Consider the following 19,864-nt stretch of genomic DNA (forward strand, 5'->3'; position numbering starts at 1 on the left):
AGCAGACGCGGGGTTACAAATCCCGGAGCGAGGTTTATTGGGCCCCAGCGGCGGGGGAAGAGGGAGGGGGCGTGGGGCTCCCAGCCCCCAGTACCGACCACGCTCCAGGCTCAGCAAAACACCGACAGGGGACACGGAATAACTTAACCTCCGGCAGCGCCCGCGGCAGGACACCCCACGGGGATGAGGTTCTGCACCCCCAAGCCAAAGCTGCATCCAAGGCAGATGGGGACGGGGGTCAACATGCAGGATCAGGCCCCTGTGCTGCTTCAGGGAGGAGGAGGCAGAGGAAGAAGGAGCACCCCCCAGCATGGAGTCGTGGGGACACAGCCCAGGGGAGTCCCGCACCCAGGGAAGGGGGATGCAGGGGGGCGAGCGTGTCCCGGCGTGCAAGGAGGGGTGCGGGACCCGGCGGGAGGAGTGTCTGCGTGGGGGAAGGAGAAGGCACTTTGAGACCAGCAGCGGTCACGTCAGGGGAACAGGGAGGCAGGGGTGGGGCTGGTCCCCGTGAGCGTGCAAGGCACGAGCGTGCAAGAGCCAGGCTGCGGGGGGCCAGCCTGGGAAGGGGAGGGGAGGGCGCCGAAGCCAAGGCCGGGATGCGGCCGCGTCCGGGGGGGATGCAGATGAGGGTGGGGAGATGCACTTGTGCAAAGTCCAGCAGGGGCCCTGGTGCTCCCCGGGGGGTGGGGGGGTCAGTAGTACTTCTCGGGCTCCTGCCATCTGGTCACCCAGAGTTTCTTGCGGCCGCGGGGCCGGTGCCGCTGCTCCTGCCGGATCCTCACCGCCTGGTGCTTGGGCATGATCCGGTAGTAGCGGGTCCGCTGGAAGAAGTGGCACTGGGGGGAGAGGGCAGAGGGTCAGGGGGCTGCAGGGGCAGGGCGGGGCGAAGGAGAGACCCCCAAGGCGACGGAGAGCAGCGTGAGCGGCAGCACGGAGCCCCCGCGCCCTACGGGGAGCCCGCGGGGTCCAGGAGGAGCCGAGGCAGCGAGGAGGAAGAGAAGAGGCTGGAGAAGAGGCTGGAGAGGCGGCTGCCGCTGCAGCCGGGCCCCGCGGGGCATTACCAAGGGGGGGCGCGGGCGCCCGGGGGGCAGCGGGGCCGCCCCCGTTAGTAGTCGTCCGTCAGGCGCTTGGTCTCCGAGGGCTGGATCCGCATCTCCGCCTTCTGGCCCTTGGCCTCGTACATGGCGCGCGTGTTGGCCCGCCGGAAGAAACCGCACTGCGGGGGGACAGGGTCAGGGGATGGGGCTCCGCGCCGCCCCACGGGACAGCGGGCTGCCCCCTGCGCCCCCAGCCCCGGGGACGCGGTGGGGTTGGCCCTGCAGACCCACATAGCCCCTCCTGGCCAGAGAGGGGGCCCAGGGATGCCCAAGGGGCCGGAGCCGCCGGCCCCGCAGCACAGGGGGTGGGAGCCGTGGGGCAGGAGGTGCCATCGCCCAGCTCCCCTCAGGGTTTGGTTTGTTTTGCACTGAGACACATCAGGATTTGCTCTGCTCCTCTTCCTCATCGCTCGGCAGCCGGGCACCTTCCCCTGGGTGCACCTTCCCCTGGGGGGACGGCAGCCACCAGCGACAGAAGCCCGCGGGTCCCAGCGCCCTGGCCCCTCACCTTCCAGAGCAGCAGGATGATGAGCCCCAGCAGCAGCAGCCCGGCCGCCACGGCCACCAGCACCAGCCACAGCGCGATCTCGGGCGGCTGCTCCTCCGTCAGCTCCGAGTCCACGTCCACCGAGAACTGGGGGGGACGGGAAGAGCCACGTCGGGAAGAGCTCCCAGTGCCCCCATCCCTCCCAGAAAGGGGCTCTGGCGTCGCTCACCCGCACCGTGTGGTTCCTCATGCTGATGGTGGGGACGTGGGTCCGGAGGAAAAGCGTAGCCGTGCCGTCCACCTTCACCCGGTCAAAGTCCCGGTAGTCCTGGGGGGCACAGATGATGGAAGTGGGGCACAGGGGTGACGGGGGGACAGGAAGGGCTGTCAGCTGCAGGGCTGAGACCTGGCAGACTCGGTGCCCTGTTCCAGCACTGTCCCCAAGGGAGCGGCCCTGACCCCCATCGCCCTGGCTGTGCCACAGGGCTGCAGCGACCCCCTCAGTGCCCCCAGTCACACTGGCCTCCACGAAGGTGCTGCCCCCCCAGTGCCCCTGACCTCAATGTAGGTGCTGCCACCCCAGTGCCCCCCCCGGTGCCCCTGACCTCGATGAAGGTGCTGGCCCCCCCCGGTGCCCCTGACCTCGATGAAGGTGCTGTTCCAGACGCGGGCGCGCACGCTGAGGCTGGCGGGGTGCTGGCTGTGCAGGAGGGGACACTCGAACCAGACGCAGCGAGCGGTGCCCTTGGAGCAGCTCTGGGAGACGGGGGGGTCAGGGGGGAACCAGCGTCCCCAACACACCGGTGTCCCGGTGGGGGTCACGTCTGCCAGACCCCCCCACTCACCAGCACCACCTCCGACTTGGCTTTCTTGGCAGTGGCCAGGGTGACGGGAGGCTCTGCCGGCGGGGGGGCCTCCAGCTCCCGGCGCTGCCGGGACGAAGCCTGGTCCTGCAGCAGCTGGGGGGGGACAAGCCCCGTCAGTGCCCTGTAGCTTTGCCGCCCCGCAGCAGTAGGGCAGGGACACATCTCGGCACAGCAGCGGGGACAAGGTGACTCACGGTGAGGTTGAGCGGGTTGATGACCCCCCCGGGGGGCTGGCAGGTCTCGTTGCCGTTGACGAGGATCTCGGTGGGGTACAGGAGCCACTTGCCGTTGGGGACCTCGTAGGGCCACTCGAAGCCCAGCAGGATGGTGCCCAGGTCGCCCAGTGACTCACCCTTGGTGGTCACCTGCGGGGCAGAGCGGGGATGGAGACCGGCGCTCCTGCTCCCCCGGGCACCGGCCCCCCGGCCCCCCAGCTCACCTGGAAGTCGAAGGCAAGGGGGCTGCCCACGTCCTGCTCCCGCCGCATGGCCGACTCGCCCACCACCGTCCCGCTGAAGTGCGACTGTGCATGCGGGGGGACCCTGGGGACAGGATGGGGGGACAGGCATGGCGGGGGCAGCGAGCGGCTCTGGGCCTTCCCCTGTCCCGTTCATGGGACACGGGGGGCTGTACCCCCTCATACAGACAAGTGTGGGGGACGGGGATGTGGTGGGGCTGGGGGCACAGCCCCTGCACTCACACGCTCAGCGAGGACTGGATGCTGTACTCCACCAGCAGCCTGGCCAGCACGGGCCGCAGCTCCTCCTGGGTGCTTTGCCTGCCGAGGTTCCAGGTCAGCACCCCCCACCCAGCAGCCCCCCTGGAGCTGCAGGAGCCCCGTCCCGCCCCCCGGACCCCCCGCCTTCCCAGCCAGCGCCACCGCGGACACGATCCCGGCCGATTGCTGCGTTTGCACCAGGCAGAGCAGGATCCGGCCCGGGAACACTCACGTGGACAGGTCCAGCCACACCGGCACCTCCCGCGTGTCCAGCGTGATCCCGATGGCCTCGAAGGTGATGATCAGCTCTGCCTGTGGCACCGGGACCGCGAGCTGCTCAGCCCAACCCCACCGGCTGCCGGGCCCCCAAAAACGGCTGGGGGAGCGGGGGACACACTCACCCTCTGGTTCCTCTTAAAAGGGTTGCCCAGCTCGCACAGCACTGTCTCTGCAAAGGTGCAGGCTCCGCTCTGGGGACAAAGAACGCGAGGGTGAGGAACGTCCTGGCAAAGGCCACCCTGGTGCTGGGGGACGCCGGGGCATGGCGGCGCGTACCGGGCGCACGGAGGAGGGCAGCAGGCTGGGCGGCACGGTGACGTTGAGCAGCGCCTCGTGCGCATCCTCGCCGTTGGCGGGCGTGCTGGGCGTGTTGGTGATGTTGATGCTCAGGTGCAGCTTCCGCACGTCCCGGCTGTACTGCAGCACCTGCGTCCCGTTCAGCCTGCGCAGGGACCGCCCGCTCAGCGCTCAGGGCCGCCCAGCGCGACGGGGACCCCGGCACCGCGGGACGGGCGGGGGGACTGGAGGGACCCGCTGTCACCTGGGCAGCGGCTGGTTCTGCTCGGTGACGAAGCTGCTCTGGAGCTGCAGGTTGCTGTAGCACTTGTTGTCGGAGCCGCACTCCTTCTGGAACTCGATCTGGAGGGACAGGGACGCCCCCGTGAGCCCCGGGCCACCCTGGGCCAGGCTCGGGGGGTCTGCAGCTCCGTGCTCCCCACCTTGGTCTCGTTCTGGTGGGCCTGGTCCTGGTTGAGGACGGGGAAGGCATCGAGTGAGTGTGGACCCAGCTGGAACTCCCTGCTCTTCTCCAGCAGCGAGTAGTTCATGGAGAGCACAATGGGGTGCAGCTTGTCACGGATGTTGTCCTGCGGGGGGGGCAGAAACCACAGCAAAGCTCTGACCCACCACAGCCCCCCAGCTCCAGCCACGGCCGGGCACCAGGACCCAGCAATGGCTACAGGATGGGCGGAGGGACGGACAGACGGATTGCCACCTCTGCTCCCGGCCCCGCTGCTCCCAAGACCCTCAGCACCCCGCACCATCACCCTCCCAGGAGCTGGGACACACAGACACACACACGCGTGTGCGCTCGCACACTCACCAGCAGCAGCAGCTCCTTGGATTCACAGCGGGTCTCGGGCATGGAGAAGGTGCCGTGGTAGGTGGCAGAGTGGGTCCCCAAAAACCGGACCCGGGGGGCGTGGCGGTCCCTGTCTGCCTCCAGCATGTACTGCAAGGCTGGGGGAGACGGGGGTGTTGCACACGCATGTGCCTCCAACACATCCCTTGTACACGCACATCCCTTGTGCACACAATGTGCATGACCCCACGTGCCAACACGTGCGTGTGTGCCCTCCCCAAATGTGTGCTCACACCCCCACGCTCACACCCTTGCCCAAGCGCTGGGGACCCCCCCATGCCGCACCCCCGGGCACTCACTGATGTTCTCCTTGTAGGTGGGGTCCCCGGCGCTCTGGTTGTAGGAGAAGCAGACGGTCACCGTGATGCTGGGGGGGCAAAGGGGCCGTGAGTGGAGCCGCCAACACCACAGCGCCGCAGCGCCGGCCCGGCTGCGGGGGGCTCACCAGGAGTCGGGGGTGCAGCGGGCAGGGTCCACCTTGCTGGGCGTCACCGTGAAGGTCTTGTTCAGGATGTTGATCACGGGCCGAGCCCTGGGCAGAAATGGGGGTTGGCTGAGCCCCCGCGGCAGCACGGATGCCCCCAGTGAGGAGGGCGGGGGCGTGGGGGGGCCGCGGGTCCCACCTGAGCAGGACGACCCTCTCGGCCAGGCTGCCCACCAGCAGGTCGGGGTACGAGTTCCCGTCCACGTCCAGCCCCCCGCTCAGCGCGTACCCGAAGGTCCGCAGGCCCAGCTCCGACCCGCTGATCACCTGGGGTTTGGGGGTGTCACCCATTGCTCCAAGCCCCACGGACCGGGGGTCACCCGCCCCACTGAGGGGCCCCTGGGGGCCGGTACCTGCCGGGGCTGGGGCAGGAGCCCCCCCGCGCTGCTGTGGTAGATGTAGACCTTGCCGGGCCCCTCGAACGGCGCCCCCACGGCGATGTCTGTGGGGACGGGAGCAGGGTCAGCCCCTCGGCGTGCCCACCCCCCCAGTGCCCACCCAGCCCCGTACCCTGGAAGCCGTCCTGGTTGATGTCCCCGATGCTGGCGACAGCGAAGCCAAAGCCCGAGGAGCTGGGGCCGGTGAGGACGAGGCTGGGGTGCGGCTGGAACCCCCCCACCTCGTTCATGTAGACGTACACGGCGCCCCCCACCTCCTGCTTGCGCTCGAAGTAGTGGGGGGCCCCCACCACCAGGTCCTGCCACCTGTGGGGCCAAGGGGCCAGTTGGGGCTGGGGGCTGCAACACGACCCCCCACCCTGACACACCGGGAGCAGTGGGGACCCCCCAGAGCCACAGAGACGACTCTCCCCAAAATTCCCCCATAGCTGCGCCCGGGGCTGTGACCCACAGACCCCCGGCGCTGCGGGGCGCCCCAGCAGAGACCCCCCCACCTCGCAGAGGCCTGGGCCCCCTCACCCGTCGCTATTGAGGTCGGCCAGGGCCACGGCGCTGCCGAAGTAGGAGCCGACCTGCGGGCCGGGGAGCAGGAGGCTGCGGCGCAGCGTCTGCTGGGGGCTGCGGCTCAGCAGCAGCACGGCCCCCGTGTGCCGGTACCGCGGGGCGCCCGTCACCAGCGTCACCGCGTCCTGCTGCAGCACCGCATGGCCCACCTCCGCCGTGTACCCTGCGCGGCACGCGTCAGCCAGGGGCGCGCCCACACCTCGCCAGACCCCCATGACCCCACATCCCCCCAGAACCACGTCCCCCGCCATGACCCCACATCCCCCACACAACCCATCTCCCCCGCCATGACCCCACATCCCCCACACAACCCATCTCCCCCGCCATGACCCCACATCCCCCCCAGAACCCACGTTCCCTCCATGACCCACATCCCCCCAGACCCTGTGTCCTCCCCCCGGACACTGTGGTATCACCACTGCCCCCTGCTCACACCGTCCCTGGGGGGCTCGGAGCCTCCCTAAACCCCACCCCCCTTTAACACCCATCCCCAAAGTTCCCCCTAAATCCACCCCCCCAAACCTCCCCCGAATCCCCTCAGGGGACCTCCCTCTGCCCCCACCTATGTAGGTGTTGCCGTTCTTCTCGTTGGGGTAGGAGAAGTCATGCAGGTCCCACATCTCCCGCTGCAGCATGTAGTTGGTGCCTACAATGGGGGGGTTACCCGCGTGGTGGGGGCAGCCCCTCGCACGCCTGCAGCACATGTGAACACACATGCGGCCGTACGCACGTGCACGCACACGTACCCTGCCAGTTATACGCGCCGGGTGCCCCAAAGTAGATGATGTTGGCGGTGAAGCCGGCGCTGGTGCCCATCTGGCACATGCCGGTCTCGTCAGTGTCGGTGTTGGCGTTGCACATCTCGTGGTGGTACGTCTGCCACTCGTCGCCCAGGTCCAGCCGCAGGTCGTTGCCGCGCACGAAGCACCGACCCACCATGCGCCGCTGGTCCTCGCTGCCCGACCACAGCACCCGCGTGTAGCGGTGGGCACAGGCCTGCGGGACCGGCCCTCAGCGCCCGCCGCCCCGAACGGGGCCGCGGAGCTCCCCCGTGTGTCACAGCGTCACGCAGCTGCCGTGTCCATAGGGGAGGACGCTGTCCTGCCACCTCGGAGCCCCCCAGGGCACCAACCCATCCGCACCCACCCGGAGAAGGGTCCATGCACCCCATCACCCCACAGCTGCCCCAGGGACGAGGGTGACGGGGGGTCCCTGCAGTGCCCCTGCCCAGTGTCACCACGCCTGGGACACGTGCAGGGCCCATGTGAAAGCACAAGCAGGTGCCAGTGCCCTCGTGCAAGTGGCAGCTCGGCACCACACACACGAGTGCCGGGAACCAGGCAGCGTGTGTAACGGCGTGCGCTGCACTCACCAGCACCCTCCCCGCCGGCTGCCGCTGGCTGGCCACCGTCACCCCCAGCCACATGCCGTCGATGATGGCCTTGTCCGGCTCGCCTGGGCGATGAACAGACAGCGTGAGAGGAATGACCCTCCACCCCGCGCCCCGCGTGCTGGGGCGGTTTGGGGTGCCCCGGGGTGCTCACGCACTCTTCAGCTCGATGTCGAGGCGCTGGCAGTCGCTGGTGGAGCCGCTGAGGGGACAGGCGTAGACGGCGCCCGTCCGCGTGCCGTTCGTCAGCTCCACATCCTGGGGGGCCCCGACCAGCAGCCTGGGGGGCAGGGGAGGGGGAGGTGGGTGGGCGGTGGGGGAGCAGCGGGTCCAGCCACCCCAATTCCCTTCGCACCATTTTGGGTGCGCAAAGATACTCAGGCTGCTGTGGGGAGGGGGTGGAGGAATAGACCCTGTGCGGGGGCAGACAGACGGACATGCTCCTGGCTGGACCCGACCCCGGCCTGTGCCCACAGCTGGGCTGACACCCCCAAACCTCGCACGCGGCCCCAGGGGGACGGCGAAGCCGGGAGCTGCTCAGCACAACCCACTGCGCCAGCACGGGGCCCCCCCGCTCTGTAAACAGTCCCGGCCAACCTTTGAGCCGCAGCGAGCTGGGCCCGCGGCACAGCTGTGCCGTATCCCTGGACAGGCGCACCCCCCGCACCGGGAACACACATCCCGGCGGAACTGGGGGAGACACCCAGGAGCAGGAGCTGGGACCCACTCCGGGAGGGCACATGGGCACCCCCTTCCCAGCAGGTCCAGGCTTGTCCACCCCCAGGCAGCACCTTCCGGGGTGACTCAGGCTCCCGGGGGGGCACAGGCAGCCCGGCTGAGTCACGGCGGTGCCGCACGGGGGGAGGACATTGGCATCCCTGGAGGGGTGCCCGGGCCGGGAATGTGGCACCCACAGCTCCACGTGCGCTCAGCCCCCTGGGGCTCCAAGGAGATGCTGAAGGGACCCCAGCACCCATCTGGACCCCCAGCCCAAGGGGAGAGGCTGGGGACCCGCAGGCAGCAGGCGTGCCCGGGGGGCTGCGGAAGGACCGGCCTTTCCGCCAGGAGTTCCTGGGGACGGCGGGGACAATGGCACGGGGAGGCACGGCCACGCGGTGCCAGCGGAGGAAGCGCGGCCGTCCTGGTGGTGGGACGGGGGCACCAGCACCCAGGCAGCTGCCACAGCCCCAGGCCCGACCGCAGGGCACCGGGATAACGAGCTGGGCAGTTCTCAGCAGGGACCGGGCGGCTGTCCCATCCAGCGCCGCGGGGCAGACAGCGCGGGGAGCGCTGGGAACGCGGGGCCGCGGGCGCGTCCGGGCAGCGCCGGGCGGCTGAGTCAAAGCCCAGGCGCAGCAGGAATGTGGGGCCCCCGGCAGCCCCCGCCCCGGCACGCCGGGCCCCGCGCCCGCCCGGTGATGGGCACCGCCGGCGGCACCGCCGCGCCTCAGCCAGACACTGCAGGTGGGGGCGGCGGCGCTGAGCCACAGAAAAGCCCCCGAAGGGGTGTAACGGGGGGTTCGCTCCCGCGGAATGCTGGGCTGGGGACACCCAGAAAGGCCAGCGTGCGGTGCTAAGGTGAGGGCACAGCGAGGGGGGGCAGCTCTTCCTGACCTGCCCAGCCTGGCACACAGGAGTCTGCCCCCGGAGCCCGAGTGACAAGCGGTGACTCACCTGAAGGGGAGGTGACTCAGTGCAGCTGCGGGGACCCAGGGCCGGGGGAGAATCAGGGGGTCCTGCCCCCACTCTGAGCCCCAGCAGGACCCGCAGCCCAGGGTGCTGCCCACCTCCGCTCCTGGGGACAGGGACAGGCACGTGGCCCCTTCCAGGGGCTCCCCGGCCAGGACGGGCCCCCAGGCTGCCCGGGTGGTCCTGGCTCGGCCGGACCCCAGCTCCTGGCAAAGCGCTTCCCAGCCGCCATGGTTGCTCAGGGGTCCCGCGCGTCCCGGGGGAAAACCGGCCCGAGCCAAGCGGCTCCGGCGGCCCCTGTCTCCAGCCAAGGCTCCCGGCACGGCAGCCCATCCGCAGGCGCTGCTCCTGGGGGGCTGTGGGATGCTGGGGGCTTCTGAGCCCCACGGGAGCGGGGGGGACATGCACAGGTGTCCCCCCACCCGCGTGTGCCTCAAGGTGCCACCAGAGCCCAGCTGCCCCGGGACACACGGGAGCTGGGAAGCTGGGGCTCCCGTGGCGGGGATGGCAGGACCAGTTTTTGGCACGGGTGCTCCCTGGGGGGGACAAGAAGATGAGCTCAGCCCACGCCTCGAGTTCGGGCAGCAGAGGCAGAGCGGGGGGGGGCGGGAAGAGAGGCAGGAATGCAGGAGGCCTTGCAGTGCCAAGTGTCCAGGTTGGCCAGGGGGAGCACGGCCGGGAGCACCCCGTCTGCACCACATCCATCCCCGTGTGCTCAGGGGTGAGCACTGAGGCAGGAGGGGGCTCCGCACAGCCCCCAGCCCTGCCCGCAGGCAGACTCAGCTCGGGTGGTCGTGTTGGCAGTAGGGGGGCCTGACGATCGATCCCCCCCAGCCCTGAGCAGGCAAAGCTGCTGATGCCCGCACCAGGAAGGAGGCGGGAGGGGAAGAGATGGCTCCTGGGAGCAGCGAGGGATGGACAGATGGATGGATGGATGACCCCCCGGGCGCTGGCCCCACATCCGTCCCCCCTCCGCCTGCCAAGGAGCCGCAGCCCCACAGGACCCGGCCAAGGCGGGGGGAGGTTGGCCAGGCCGGCTCTGGCAATTGGCACAAAACCAGGCAAGGGGGAGGGAAAGAGGGATCCCAGCTGGCCCCGCTGCCGGCCCCTCCTCCCACAAACACGCCGTGCCTCAGTTTCCCTATGTCGTTCAGGGACCCCAAACCCACATGGGTCAGGATTTCCCGGCACAGCTGGGTCCTGCTAACGCAGACAGAAGCCAAACCCCCCAGGTCTGAGCCACGGCAGCAGCCAGACCTGGCTCCGGCAGCCAAAGCAGTTTGTTAATCTCAGGGCGGCAGATAAGGCTCCCACCTCACCCTCACCTGGCGCGGGGAGGAGCAAGCAAACAAACCTTTGCATGGGCACAGCTCCGGGACACGAAAAACATCTCCGGAGGTGAGGGTGGGGGAACGCGGGCGTCACGGTGGCTGTGCCAGCCCAGCTGGGAAGCAGCTGCCCCCCATGCTGCAGAGCATCCCTCCCACGCCCCAGCACAGATCACGGGACACCCCCAGCGGGATGATGGCAGCAGGAAGTGTCCCCTTCTTGTCCCACCCGGCTGTGGTGGGGCCGAACCTGTGAGGACGTGCCTGGTGAGCAAAGGGCACGGGAGCTGCCACCGGGGCTGCAGGGAGCGGGTTTGCCCCCCCGCTCAGCACCCCATCCTGTCCCTCTCCCAATGGGGACGGGCAGCAGGGCTCCCAGGGAAGGGGTGCAAATCCCCCGGGGTTTCACGCTCTGAAGCCTCTCGAGCCCCCGCAGCGCAGCCGCCGCTCGGCCAGCACCGCGCTCAGACACGCACGGGCCATGTGGCCCACGCCGGGGGAGCACGAACTCCTGCTGGGCCAGAGCCCCCCAAAACCCCCGAGGCCAAGGAACCAGCGCTGCCAGCATCTTGGGAAGACGCGTGAGCCGGTCTGCCCCATGCCAGCCAGGACCCGACGTCGATGTCCCCCGCCAGCGGCTCCGACACTCCCGGAGCCGGGGGAAGCGGCCGTGGCCAGGAGCCAGCGTGTCCCTGTGGGGAGGAGGGTCCCCGGGGCGCCGGGCCGGCTCCTGCACCCCCGCAGCTGCTCCACGGGAACGGCCTCGCTCCCAGACCGAGCAACAACAGGCGGGCGAGCGGCCGAAATGCATCTCTGGAATGCGGAGCAGCAGATGCCTCCGTCCAGCAGCTGCCGCGGGTCGCCCCGCACGGCACAGCGGGCAGCAGGGAGCCCCGGGGTCCGCAGGACCCCGCAGCCGGAGCTCCACGGAGGCCGAGCCCGCACAAACCAGTGCCCCCCGGGCGAGGAAACCCCGGCCCGGCCCCGGCGCCTGCCCCCCCGCACCGACACGCACCTCGGTATCGCACCTCGGGCCGGGGATGCCGCCCGCGGGGACAGCGGCGCGATCGCACGGCGAGTGCACCGGCTGAAAGGGCTTTTGTTGGGGCTCCGCGCGGCTGCAGGAACCGCAGTTCAACAGGTTCCCCCGGGAGGAGCTGCCGGGGCCGGGCAGAGGTGCAGGGGGGACACGAGGGGCTGCGCAACCGCCCGGGGACATCCCCGCACCCTGAGCTCGGCGCTCCGGGGCCGCTTCCTCCCTCGAGAGACCCCCCCCGCAGGCACAGCCCCGGCCGCCCCCTCCCCGCAGCTCCTCCCCCGGCGCACCCCGGGACCTTTGTCCTGCCCGGGGGACCCGTACTCCCCAGGGATCCCCCCCGGCCTGACACCCCGCTGCCGCCGCAGGGCCCCCCGCCCGTGCCCCCCCGCACTCACAGGCTCCGCTCCCGCTGCTCGGTCTGCTGGTGCAGCGCCACCGAGAAGCCGAAGAAGCCGCCGGGGGTCGCGCCCTCCTTGAGCACCGGGAAGGTGAGGTCCAGGTTGAAGGCGGCAGCAGGGAGCAGCGGGAGCAGCGCGGGGAGCAGCCGCAGCAGCCCCGGCAGAGGGAGCGGGAGCAGCAGCAGCCGCCGCCGCCCTCCCGCCATGTCCCGCACCGGCCCGGACCCGCGGCCGCGCCCCACCGGGGCCGGTGCGCTGCGGGGCGGGGCCGGGCGGGGCGCGCGCCCTTCCGGGCACTCCCCTTAAAGGGGCCGCACACCCCCCGCACCGGGCACCTGCGGGAGGGCGGGGGCCGCCCCGCGCGTGCGCACGGGGGAGGCGTGGCCACACCTGCGCGTGCACAGCGGGCGGTGGGAGCACGCGCGGTGGCGCAGGCCCCGCCCACGCCCATACCGGGTCACCCGCCCCGCCCACGCGCGTGCACGAGCACGGGGAATTCCGCTCGTGCGGCGGGCGTGCACGCGACGGTGCGGGCTGCCCCCACCCCGCCCCCCAGGATCGGTCCCCATGGGCGGGAAGGCGGCGGCAGCCGCAGCGTCACCGCGTCCCCCCGGGAGGCGGCAGCGGTGGCCGCCGCGGTCCCCAGCCCGGCTGAGGTCACCGGGAGCCAGCGCGCCGCTCCCACCCGTGCCAGGAAACCCGTGGGTGGGCGGGGGGGAAGTGCCCCCCCGGGCAGGGGGGGTACCGCAGGATGTCCTGTGTCCCCCACCCCGATGTCCCCGTGTCCCGGCACAATGTCACTGGAAAGAGTGACGGCACAGGAGACGGTCCCAAGGGCAGACCTGCTACAGCCGGCACAGCGCTCTGGCAGCCGGCCCTGTCCTCTGTCCCTTGTCCCTTGTCCCCGTCCTTGTCCCCCAGCATGGGCTGGCCCCGATCCCGGCCCGGGGCACCCCAAACACCCGTCACCTCCCTGGGGACCAGTGGGTTTTGTCTCTGACACAGCCCTCGCCACTGGGACAGAGCCCTGGCCAGGTGACCAGTGTGTCCCCTGATCTTGGGGACATTTGGGGGCAAAATGTGTCCCTTTCTGTGCCCAGTGGGCTGCCGAGTGTTTCAGGGGCTTGCCCTGTGGCCTCGGCTGCCACCCAGCAGGGCGTTAACAGCAGGCGGGGCGGCACCCCGGGGGGGCGTTCACACCTCGAGAAGGGTGTGTGCACCCGGCCGGTGGCAGCACCCACGGGGGTGTCGTCACCCCAAAAGGCCACTAGGTGGTGACGTCCGCCCAAGGATGCTGTTGGGGGCGGGAGGGCCCGTCCTGCGGGTCCCCCAGCGGCTGTGGCAGAGGGGGGAACACGCGGGGATCCAACCCGGCATCTCGGGGACACCCCCGAGCCTCCTGCGGGACAGAGGCGGCGGGGGCGTCCCTTGTCCCTGCGCTCAGCCCTGCCAGCCCCCCCGTGCAGAGACCGGCGGGCGCTCCAATACTGCCAAACTGGACCCTCCCGCCAGTTCCCTCCCACTAGGAGCTCCCGGGTTTTGGTGCTTCAGCAAGCGCCAGCCTGGCCGAGGGGCCCGCGGCACCAGTGCCTCCCAGCGCCGAACTGGTTCAGGACTGCACAGACCTGCTCCCTGTTTGTGCCCCGCTCCCCTCCCGGCCCGCAGCTCCCGAACCGGCTTTTCCTGCTGCAGAAACCCTCTCCCAGCAGGAACCGGCGCTGGTGACGGTCCGGCTGCCAGGACAGCCGCGCTGGGGACTCGGGCAGCCTCCCCGGGAGGACCCGCGGAGCGCCCGGCAGCGCGCACGGCGGCGCTGGGCCGGGCCCGGGCGCTCCCGCCGCTCTGCAGTGATTCCTCTAATCTCAAATTACATTTCCCAGGCGGGGGGGCAAACCCGTCACCCCCCGCTGCCGGGTCACGCTGCTGCCCTCGGGAACCCACCTCGAGCTCATTTCTTTCTGTTATTTATGTTTCTATTTCTGTTTCTGTTTTTTCTATTACTATTTCTATTACTACTTCTGTTTCTATTATTTCTATTTCTGATTTCAATTTCTATGATTTCTATATCCATGATTTTTATTTCTAATTTCTATTTCTCCATTCCCGTTTCCATTCCGTTCACATTTCTATTGTCAATCACGCTATCCGTGCCCCGGCGCGGTTGTCAGGGCCGGGACTCGAACTCCCCTGCGGCCGTCAGGTGGCGCCATCGCACCGTCCGCGCTGCGGGGGGGTCGGGGGGACAGTCCCGGGGGGGACACAGGGCGACAGGAAGGGAAAAGGCTCGGCCAGGCTCCAGGGCCGGCCCCCAGCCCCCCAGCCCCTCTCGGGGTGCGGACCCACCGGCAGAGGCAAAGACCCCCCCACCAAAATAAAAGTCCCCTCCCAAAGCCCTTCTCCCCCCTCCCAGTGCTGAGCTCGGGGATGGCTGGGGACAGCGCTGGGGACAGCGCTGGGGACAGTGCTGGGGGTGGCGGGGGGCCCGGGCTGGGTCACACTGGGGGGGGATCTCTTAGGGCGGTGGGGGGATCAGGGGTAGGAGGGGGCACAGATCCCCCCGTGGGTGTCCCCACAATCAGCGCTTGGCGCTGCCCCCATGTCCCCCGGGGGCAGGTGCAGGATGGCAGCTTTTGGGGTACATGAGATTCCCCCACTCATGAGGCGGGGGGGCTCTGCCTTGGGGATGGTGTTGAACTGGGAGACACTGGGAGCTGCTGGGAGAACGTGGGAGCTGCGGGGGGAGGGGCGCATCTAAAACATGTCCCTGCGGCCACCCAGCCCGGCGCCCGGATCCATCCTGCTCCCCAACCTCCCCCCAGCAAACACTCCACAATCCAAGTGCCCACTCAGCACCAAGAGTCACCCATTCCCTGGCAAACGAGCCCCCCCATCTCACTGTGTCCCCAGAGCCCCCCAGGCCCCTCCGCCCCTGCTCCCACAGGCAGGACCTGCGACCTCTATTTATTCCTCTCCCTCCTGCGCCCACTCTTTGTTGTTCTTGAGAGGAGGAAAAAACCCGCAGCCGAGGAGGCAGGAGCCTGTTTTGCCTCCCAGGCAATATTTCTGGAGCCAATCGGAATGCGCACCCACCCTGCCCGCTCCCTAATTAAAGGCTTTAACCGGGGCCGCGCCGAGGTTTGGGCACAGTCACTCCTGCAGCTCGGGACGGTGTGGAGCAGCCGCTCTGGGACACCGGGCTCTGGGGACACTGGGCTCTGGGGACACCGGGCCTGACGCTTGGGCAGCCGCCGGACTGGGGGGTCCTCAGCCAGGTGGGCAGCTCCCACCCCCCCCGGCTCCCGCCATGAGCGGCTCTTTCGACAAGAAGCTCTCCAGCATCCTGACCGACCTCTCGGGCTCGCTCAGCTGCCATGCCGCCTCCAAGGACTCGCCCACCCTGCCTGAGTCCTCCGTCACCGACCTGGGCTACTACACTGGCCAGCACGACTACTACTCGGGCCAGTCCTACAGCCAGCCCGTGAGCCACTACCCGTACCACCAGTTCAACCTCAACGGCATCGGCACCGCCGGCACCTACTCCCCCAAATCCGACTATTCGTACAGCCCGTCCTACCGCCAGTACGGGCACTTCAGGGACCAGCAGCTCCCGGCGCAGGACACAGGTGGGACGCTGGGGACAGCGGGGGCTCCGGGGGGGCAGTGGGGTCTTGGTGAAGTTGCACCCATCTGAGTATCCCCAGGCTGGGGACGGGGTGGCCGCAGGGCTGGGGAAGGCGCTGGTGTCCCCGCTGGAGGATGTCGGGACAGGAGTCGGCCCCCCATGTCCCTGCTGCTGCTGGGGTTGCAGCGTGATGGAGCCGCACGGGATGTGGCCGCCCAGGGGATGTCACCAAGCAGAGTGGGGTGACCCCAGCTGTGGGGGGATCTGCTCCGGGGCCCCTTCACTGTCCCCGGGCTCACGGCTCTGCTCTCTGTGCAGTGTCGGTGAAGGAGGAGCCAGAGCCGGAGGTGCGGATGGTCAACGGAAAACCCAAGAAGATCCGCAAGCCCCGCACCATCTACTCCAGCTACCAGCTGGCGGCTCTGCAACGCCGCTTCCAGAAAGCCCAGTACCTGGCGCTGCCCGAACGGGCCGAGCTGGCCGCCCAGCTGGGGCTCACCCAGACCCAGGTAAGGGCTGAGCCCCCTGACGGCCCCGACACCCCAGTTTGCAGCCACAGGCAGGAGGGAGCGCGGGAGGGGAGCCGGAGCTGCTGCCGCGCCGTGCAAAGCCCAGACCCCTGGGGGCCTGGGAGGGGGGTCTGCCCCCAGCGGGCGGTGGGAGCGGGGTCTGGAAGCCCCAGGGGTAGGTGCTCCCCTTGCCGGCAGGCGCAGGGGTCCCTGTGCCGGGTTTCCCTGCGCCGAGCAGATCCGCGCTGCCGAGGAAACGGCGGAGAGGAGGAAGGAGCAGAGAGCGGCGGATCCCGCCGTGCCCCACTCCCTGCTTCTGGGGTTCATCCCCCTCCCTCCGGCTCCATCCCAGCCCTCGCGCTGCCCCAGCACCTGGTGGCGGATGAGGCCAAATCCGGCCCTGGTGCTCGGGAGGGTCCTGAGTCAGCAACGCACCAGCTCCCGGGAATGCGGGACCCAAATCCCGGTGGGACAGGGTGCTCGGGACAGGACGGGGTGCTCGGGACGGGGTGCTCAGGACACCCCATCCCAGCAGCAGGTTCTGGCCCTGACTCCGGGCTGTGTGGGGCTCCTCCCGGTGCTCCGGCTCCCCCACTCCACTTGGTCCTGTCACAGAAGGGATTTTGGGACTGGAGCCACGTCCCCCCCAAGGGACCTGGTGCTGGGGATGGCGGTTTGGGCTGGACTGGAGGAGCAGGGGGAGGCACGATGGGCCTCTCCCCACGCAGCTCCCAGATTTGGGGCTAAACACTTGCTTCTGGGGTTTGCCTGGCATGGGGACAGATCTTCCCCACCGATCTGCCGGTGTGAGGCGCGTAGGCTGCCGGTGCCGTCACCGCGGCGTGTGACTCCCCCGCAGCCGGTCCGGCCCGGCGCCCTTGTGCCGCCCTTGGCGCGGCGCTCCCAGCGCCCGGCCTTCCTCCTCCTCCCTTGGGCGATGAAGCAATCGGGGACACTCGGCAAAGGGCTGACGGAGCGCGTCACCCACTCCCAGAGGGACATCCTGTTTGGGTGACAACCACCGCCCCCCCCGCCCCGTCCCCGGGGCCCAGGGCGTCCAGCGCCGCCTCACCCAGCGCCAGGGACGCTCCCGACGCCCGGCGTGCCGGCTGGGTCCCGTGACGCCCGTGTCCCCGGGACATCGCGGTGCCTTTGCACGGCGTGTCCAGCTTCCCTGTGACACCCTCATCCCGGGTGCCTTCCCGTGGTGCACCGTGTGTCCAAGGTCCCCGTGACACCCGTGTCCCCAGATCCGTCCCACGCTGTGTTGTATGTCTGGGGTCCCTGTGACACCCCTGTCCCTTGTCCCTTTCCTTGCTGCATCGCGTGTCTGGGATCTCCGTGACACCCCTGTCCCAGGTGCCTTCCCCATGCCACCCCCATCCGTGTCCCCTTCCCGTGACCCCGTCCAGCCCGGCCCAGCGCTGACCCCCCGTGTCCTGCAGGTGAAGATCTGGTTCCAGAACCGCCGCTCCAAGTTCAAGAAGCTGTACAAGAACGGGGAGGTGCCGCTGGAGCACAGTCCCAACAACAGCGACTCCATGGCCTGCAACTCGCCCCCCTCCCCAGCCGTCTGGGACGGCTCCTCGCACGCCGGCACGCCGGGCCGGACGCCGCTGCCGCAGCCGCTGCCCTACAGCTCATCCCCCGGCTTCCTGGAGGAGCACAACCCCTGGTACCACCCGCAGAGCCTCGGCGCGCCCCACGGACCCCACCAGCCGCCGGCCGCCACCATGCACCACACCTCCCCGGGGCCCCCCAGCACCGGCGCCGTCTACTAACAGCCTGGAGTGAGACGAGGGACAGAGACACCGCGCGACGACTTTGCCTCCTCCTTGTTTTTTCCCCCTGCTTTTTGGGTTTTCTTCTTTATTTTTGTTTTTCTTTTTTCAAAGAGAAAAGGGCAGCCCTGTACGCGCCCCCCGCTGCGTCCGTGCCTCCCCAGCTCAGCTCAGGAGCTCGGGGGCCGCGAGGGGCTGCACGCGGTCGCTCCAGCCGGGCAGGCAAGGAGAAGGTGGCAAATTCTTCCTGTGCATTACTATTCCTTCCTTTTTCCACCACCCTCTAACAAAATCGGCCCCCGAGGAGCCGCGTCCCCCGGGTCCCTCGCCAGAGCGCCGGGGCCACCGCAGCGAGCTGCCCTGGGGGTCCCCGTGCCGTGACCCACGGAGCCCCCGCAGCCGGGGGATGGAGCCGCAGCCGCGGTGAGGAGGACGCGGCGCCGCGCTGGCCAGGAGCCCCACGCCGGGGTGCGCGTCCCCACAGCCGGGAGCCCCATGCCGGGGTGTGCACCCCACAGCCGGGAGCCCCACGCCACACCGGGGTGCACGTCCCCACAGCCAGGGGTGTTTCGGGGCCACGGACGCTGCGCGGAGCAAAGCCGGACCCCAGCGCGGCGGGCGCGGGGCAGCCCCACCGCCACCACCCGTCCCGGTGTCAGACAACCAGGTTGTTATTTAAAAACAAATAAAAAGCGTGGGGGCGAAAATATTTTAATATTTAAACAGTTCAGGAATGGCTTAAGTTATTTCTAAAGACAAAACTCGTGCTGTGTCCGTTTTCTGGCAGTGCCTCCGTCTGTCTCCGTTAAGCTAATGGCCAAGCAAAGTGCCTCTTTTTTAAATAAATCGACAACACATTTTAAAGGAAAAGAAACCTCTTCACTATTTTTTAAGAGAATGATGCTATTTTTTTAAAAGCAGAAGATGCAGTTTTAAGCAGTGTTCATATGTGTTGTACAGTCCCGAGGATCTTATTTATGTTGCCTTATATAAATAGGGGTGTAAGGGGGAACACAGTGTACATAAGGTTCGTTTGTATAAAGTTGATCCAAACCAACCCGGGTTCCGTCTGCTTTTTGTTCACTTTTCTTTCCAAGGAGCCCCCGCGGCCCCTTTTCCGCTCTCCTGGGGCACAAAAGCTGCTCTAGAACCGGCAATAAAAGCGCTTGGAACGCGACGGCCCCAAATGCCCGTTTTTGGGAGGATTTCGGTGAGCGGGAGGAGCTCGGAAGCTTCCCGGCCGGGAAACGTGGAGTCAAGCCTTGTGTCCCCCGCGCCCCGTTGTCGGGGGGCAGCCGGGGGGCAGCCGGGGACGGGGACACCGGGCGACGGGCACGGCCGCTGCGCCGGGGCCCTGGGACAGTGATGGGGACAGGGCTGAGCCGCTCGGGGAGCCGAGCTGGGGACACGGGACCTGCCCGGGCTGGCGGCTGCGCACCCCCCGAGCGTGGGGGCAGCCGGGCCCGAGGAGGGGTGCGGGGGGGGCAGCGGGTTGGGGAGGGGGAAACAAGCGGTGTGACCCGGAGCGAGGAGCGGGGCCCCGACTGGCGCTGCTTTATTTTATACTTTATATTTTATATTTTATTTTGGTTTGGTTTTATTTTTCATTTTTTCATTCAGGGGGGAGGGGAAAATAAAAGAAGGTTACATATCTGCGGATTATATAAATGCCGGGTGCACGGCTGCCGGGGCCGGTGCTGGTCCTGCCCCCCACGCCGCCGGCGCCGCCAGCCCTGCCGCTCACACAGCCCGTCCGTCCATCCATCCGTCCGTCCTGCCGCAGCCACCGAGCGTGTCCTGCAGCCCAGCGGGGGCGGGGGCTCCCGGGGCCGCAGCGCCCGCAGCCCTGGGGTCACCACCAGCGTCACCTGCTGATCCCCCAGCCCACAGGTGGCCAAGAGCCCCCAAAGGGACTGCGGGGCCCAGACCGCCCCCCCGGGGCCGACCCCCCCCCCGCCTGCGGCCGCTGCCCCAAAGCAGAATGGGGCCCGAGAGCGGGGGCAGGAACCCCGGGCAGGGGCATGACCCCCTTGCCCCTTCCCCCCGCATCCATCGCCCGGCCCTGGCACAGGAG

The 19,864-nt window shown here is 69.1% G+C and overlaps 2 protein-coding genes across 4 annotated transcripts; one reads left to right on the forward strand and one right to left on the reverse strand.

Annotated features, from left to right (window-relative positions):
- Positions 1–13: 13 nt before the first annotated feature.
- On the reverse strand, positions 14–12,216 carry ITGA3 (integrin subunit alpha 3). 3 transcript variants are annotated; one of them, XM_065039609.1, is made up of 26 exons: positions 11,876–12,214; positions 7,583–7,704; positions 7,407–7,489; positions 6,781–7,030; positions 6,597–6,680; positions 5,990–6,197; positions 5,583–5,776; positions 5,426–5,514; positions 5,212–5,339; positions 5,034–5,120; positions 4,888–4,955; positions 4,550–4,686; positions 4,167–4,313; positions 3,989–4,086; positions 3,724–3,889; positions 3,570–3,638; positions 3,401–3,480; positions 3,151–3,228; positions 2,890–2,992; positions 2,645–2,815; positions 2,430–2,543; positions 2,227–2,340; positions 1,814–1,912; positions 1,606–1,731; positions 1,062–1,216; positions 14–836 (listed from the first exon to the last, which is right to left on the reverse strand). In XM_065039609.1, the coding sequence occupies exons 1-25, from the start codon at positions 12,082–12,084 to the stop codon at positions 1,106–1,108; spliced, it is 3,135 nt and encodes a 1,044-aa protein (XP_064895681.1). In that variant the 5' UTR covers positions 12,085–12,214; the 3' UTR covers positions 14–836; positions 1,062–1,105. The 3 variants fall into 3 exon arrangements, 2 of the variants coding, with proteins under 2 accessions (XP_064895681.1, XP_064895680.1); XM_065039608.1 differs by lacking the exon at positions 1,062–1,216 and having other exon boundaries at positions 11,876–12,216; XR_010467770.1 differs by lacking the exon at positions 14–836 and having other exon boundaries at positions 1,102–1,216; positions 2,190–2,340; positions 11,876–12,216.
- Positions 12,217–14,995: 2,779 nt separating this feature from the next.
- Positions 14,996–18,847, forward strand: DLX3 (distal-less homeobox 3). The gene is made up of 3 exons (XM_005513549.3): positions 14,996–15,501; positions 15,819–16,009; positions 17,455–18,847. Exons 1-3 carry the CDS (start codon positions 15,183–15,185, stop codon positions 17,788–17,790), a joined length of 846 nt encoding a protein of 281 aa, XP_005513606.2. The 5' UTR covers positions 14,996–15,182; the 3' UTR covers positions 17,791–18,847.
- Positions 18,848–19,864: the final 1,017 nt, after the last annotated feature.

This window comes from Columba livia, chromosome 23 (genome assembly GCF_036013475.1).
Source record: "Columba livia isolate bColLiv1 breed racing homer chromosome 23, bColLiv1.pat.W.v2, whole genome shotgun sequence".
NCBI lineage: Eukaryota > Metazoa > Chordata > Aves > Columbiformes > Columbidae > Columba > Columba livia.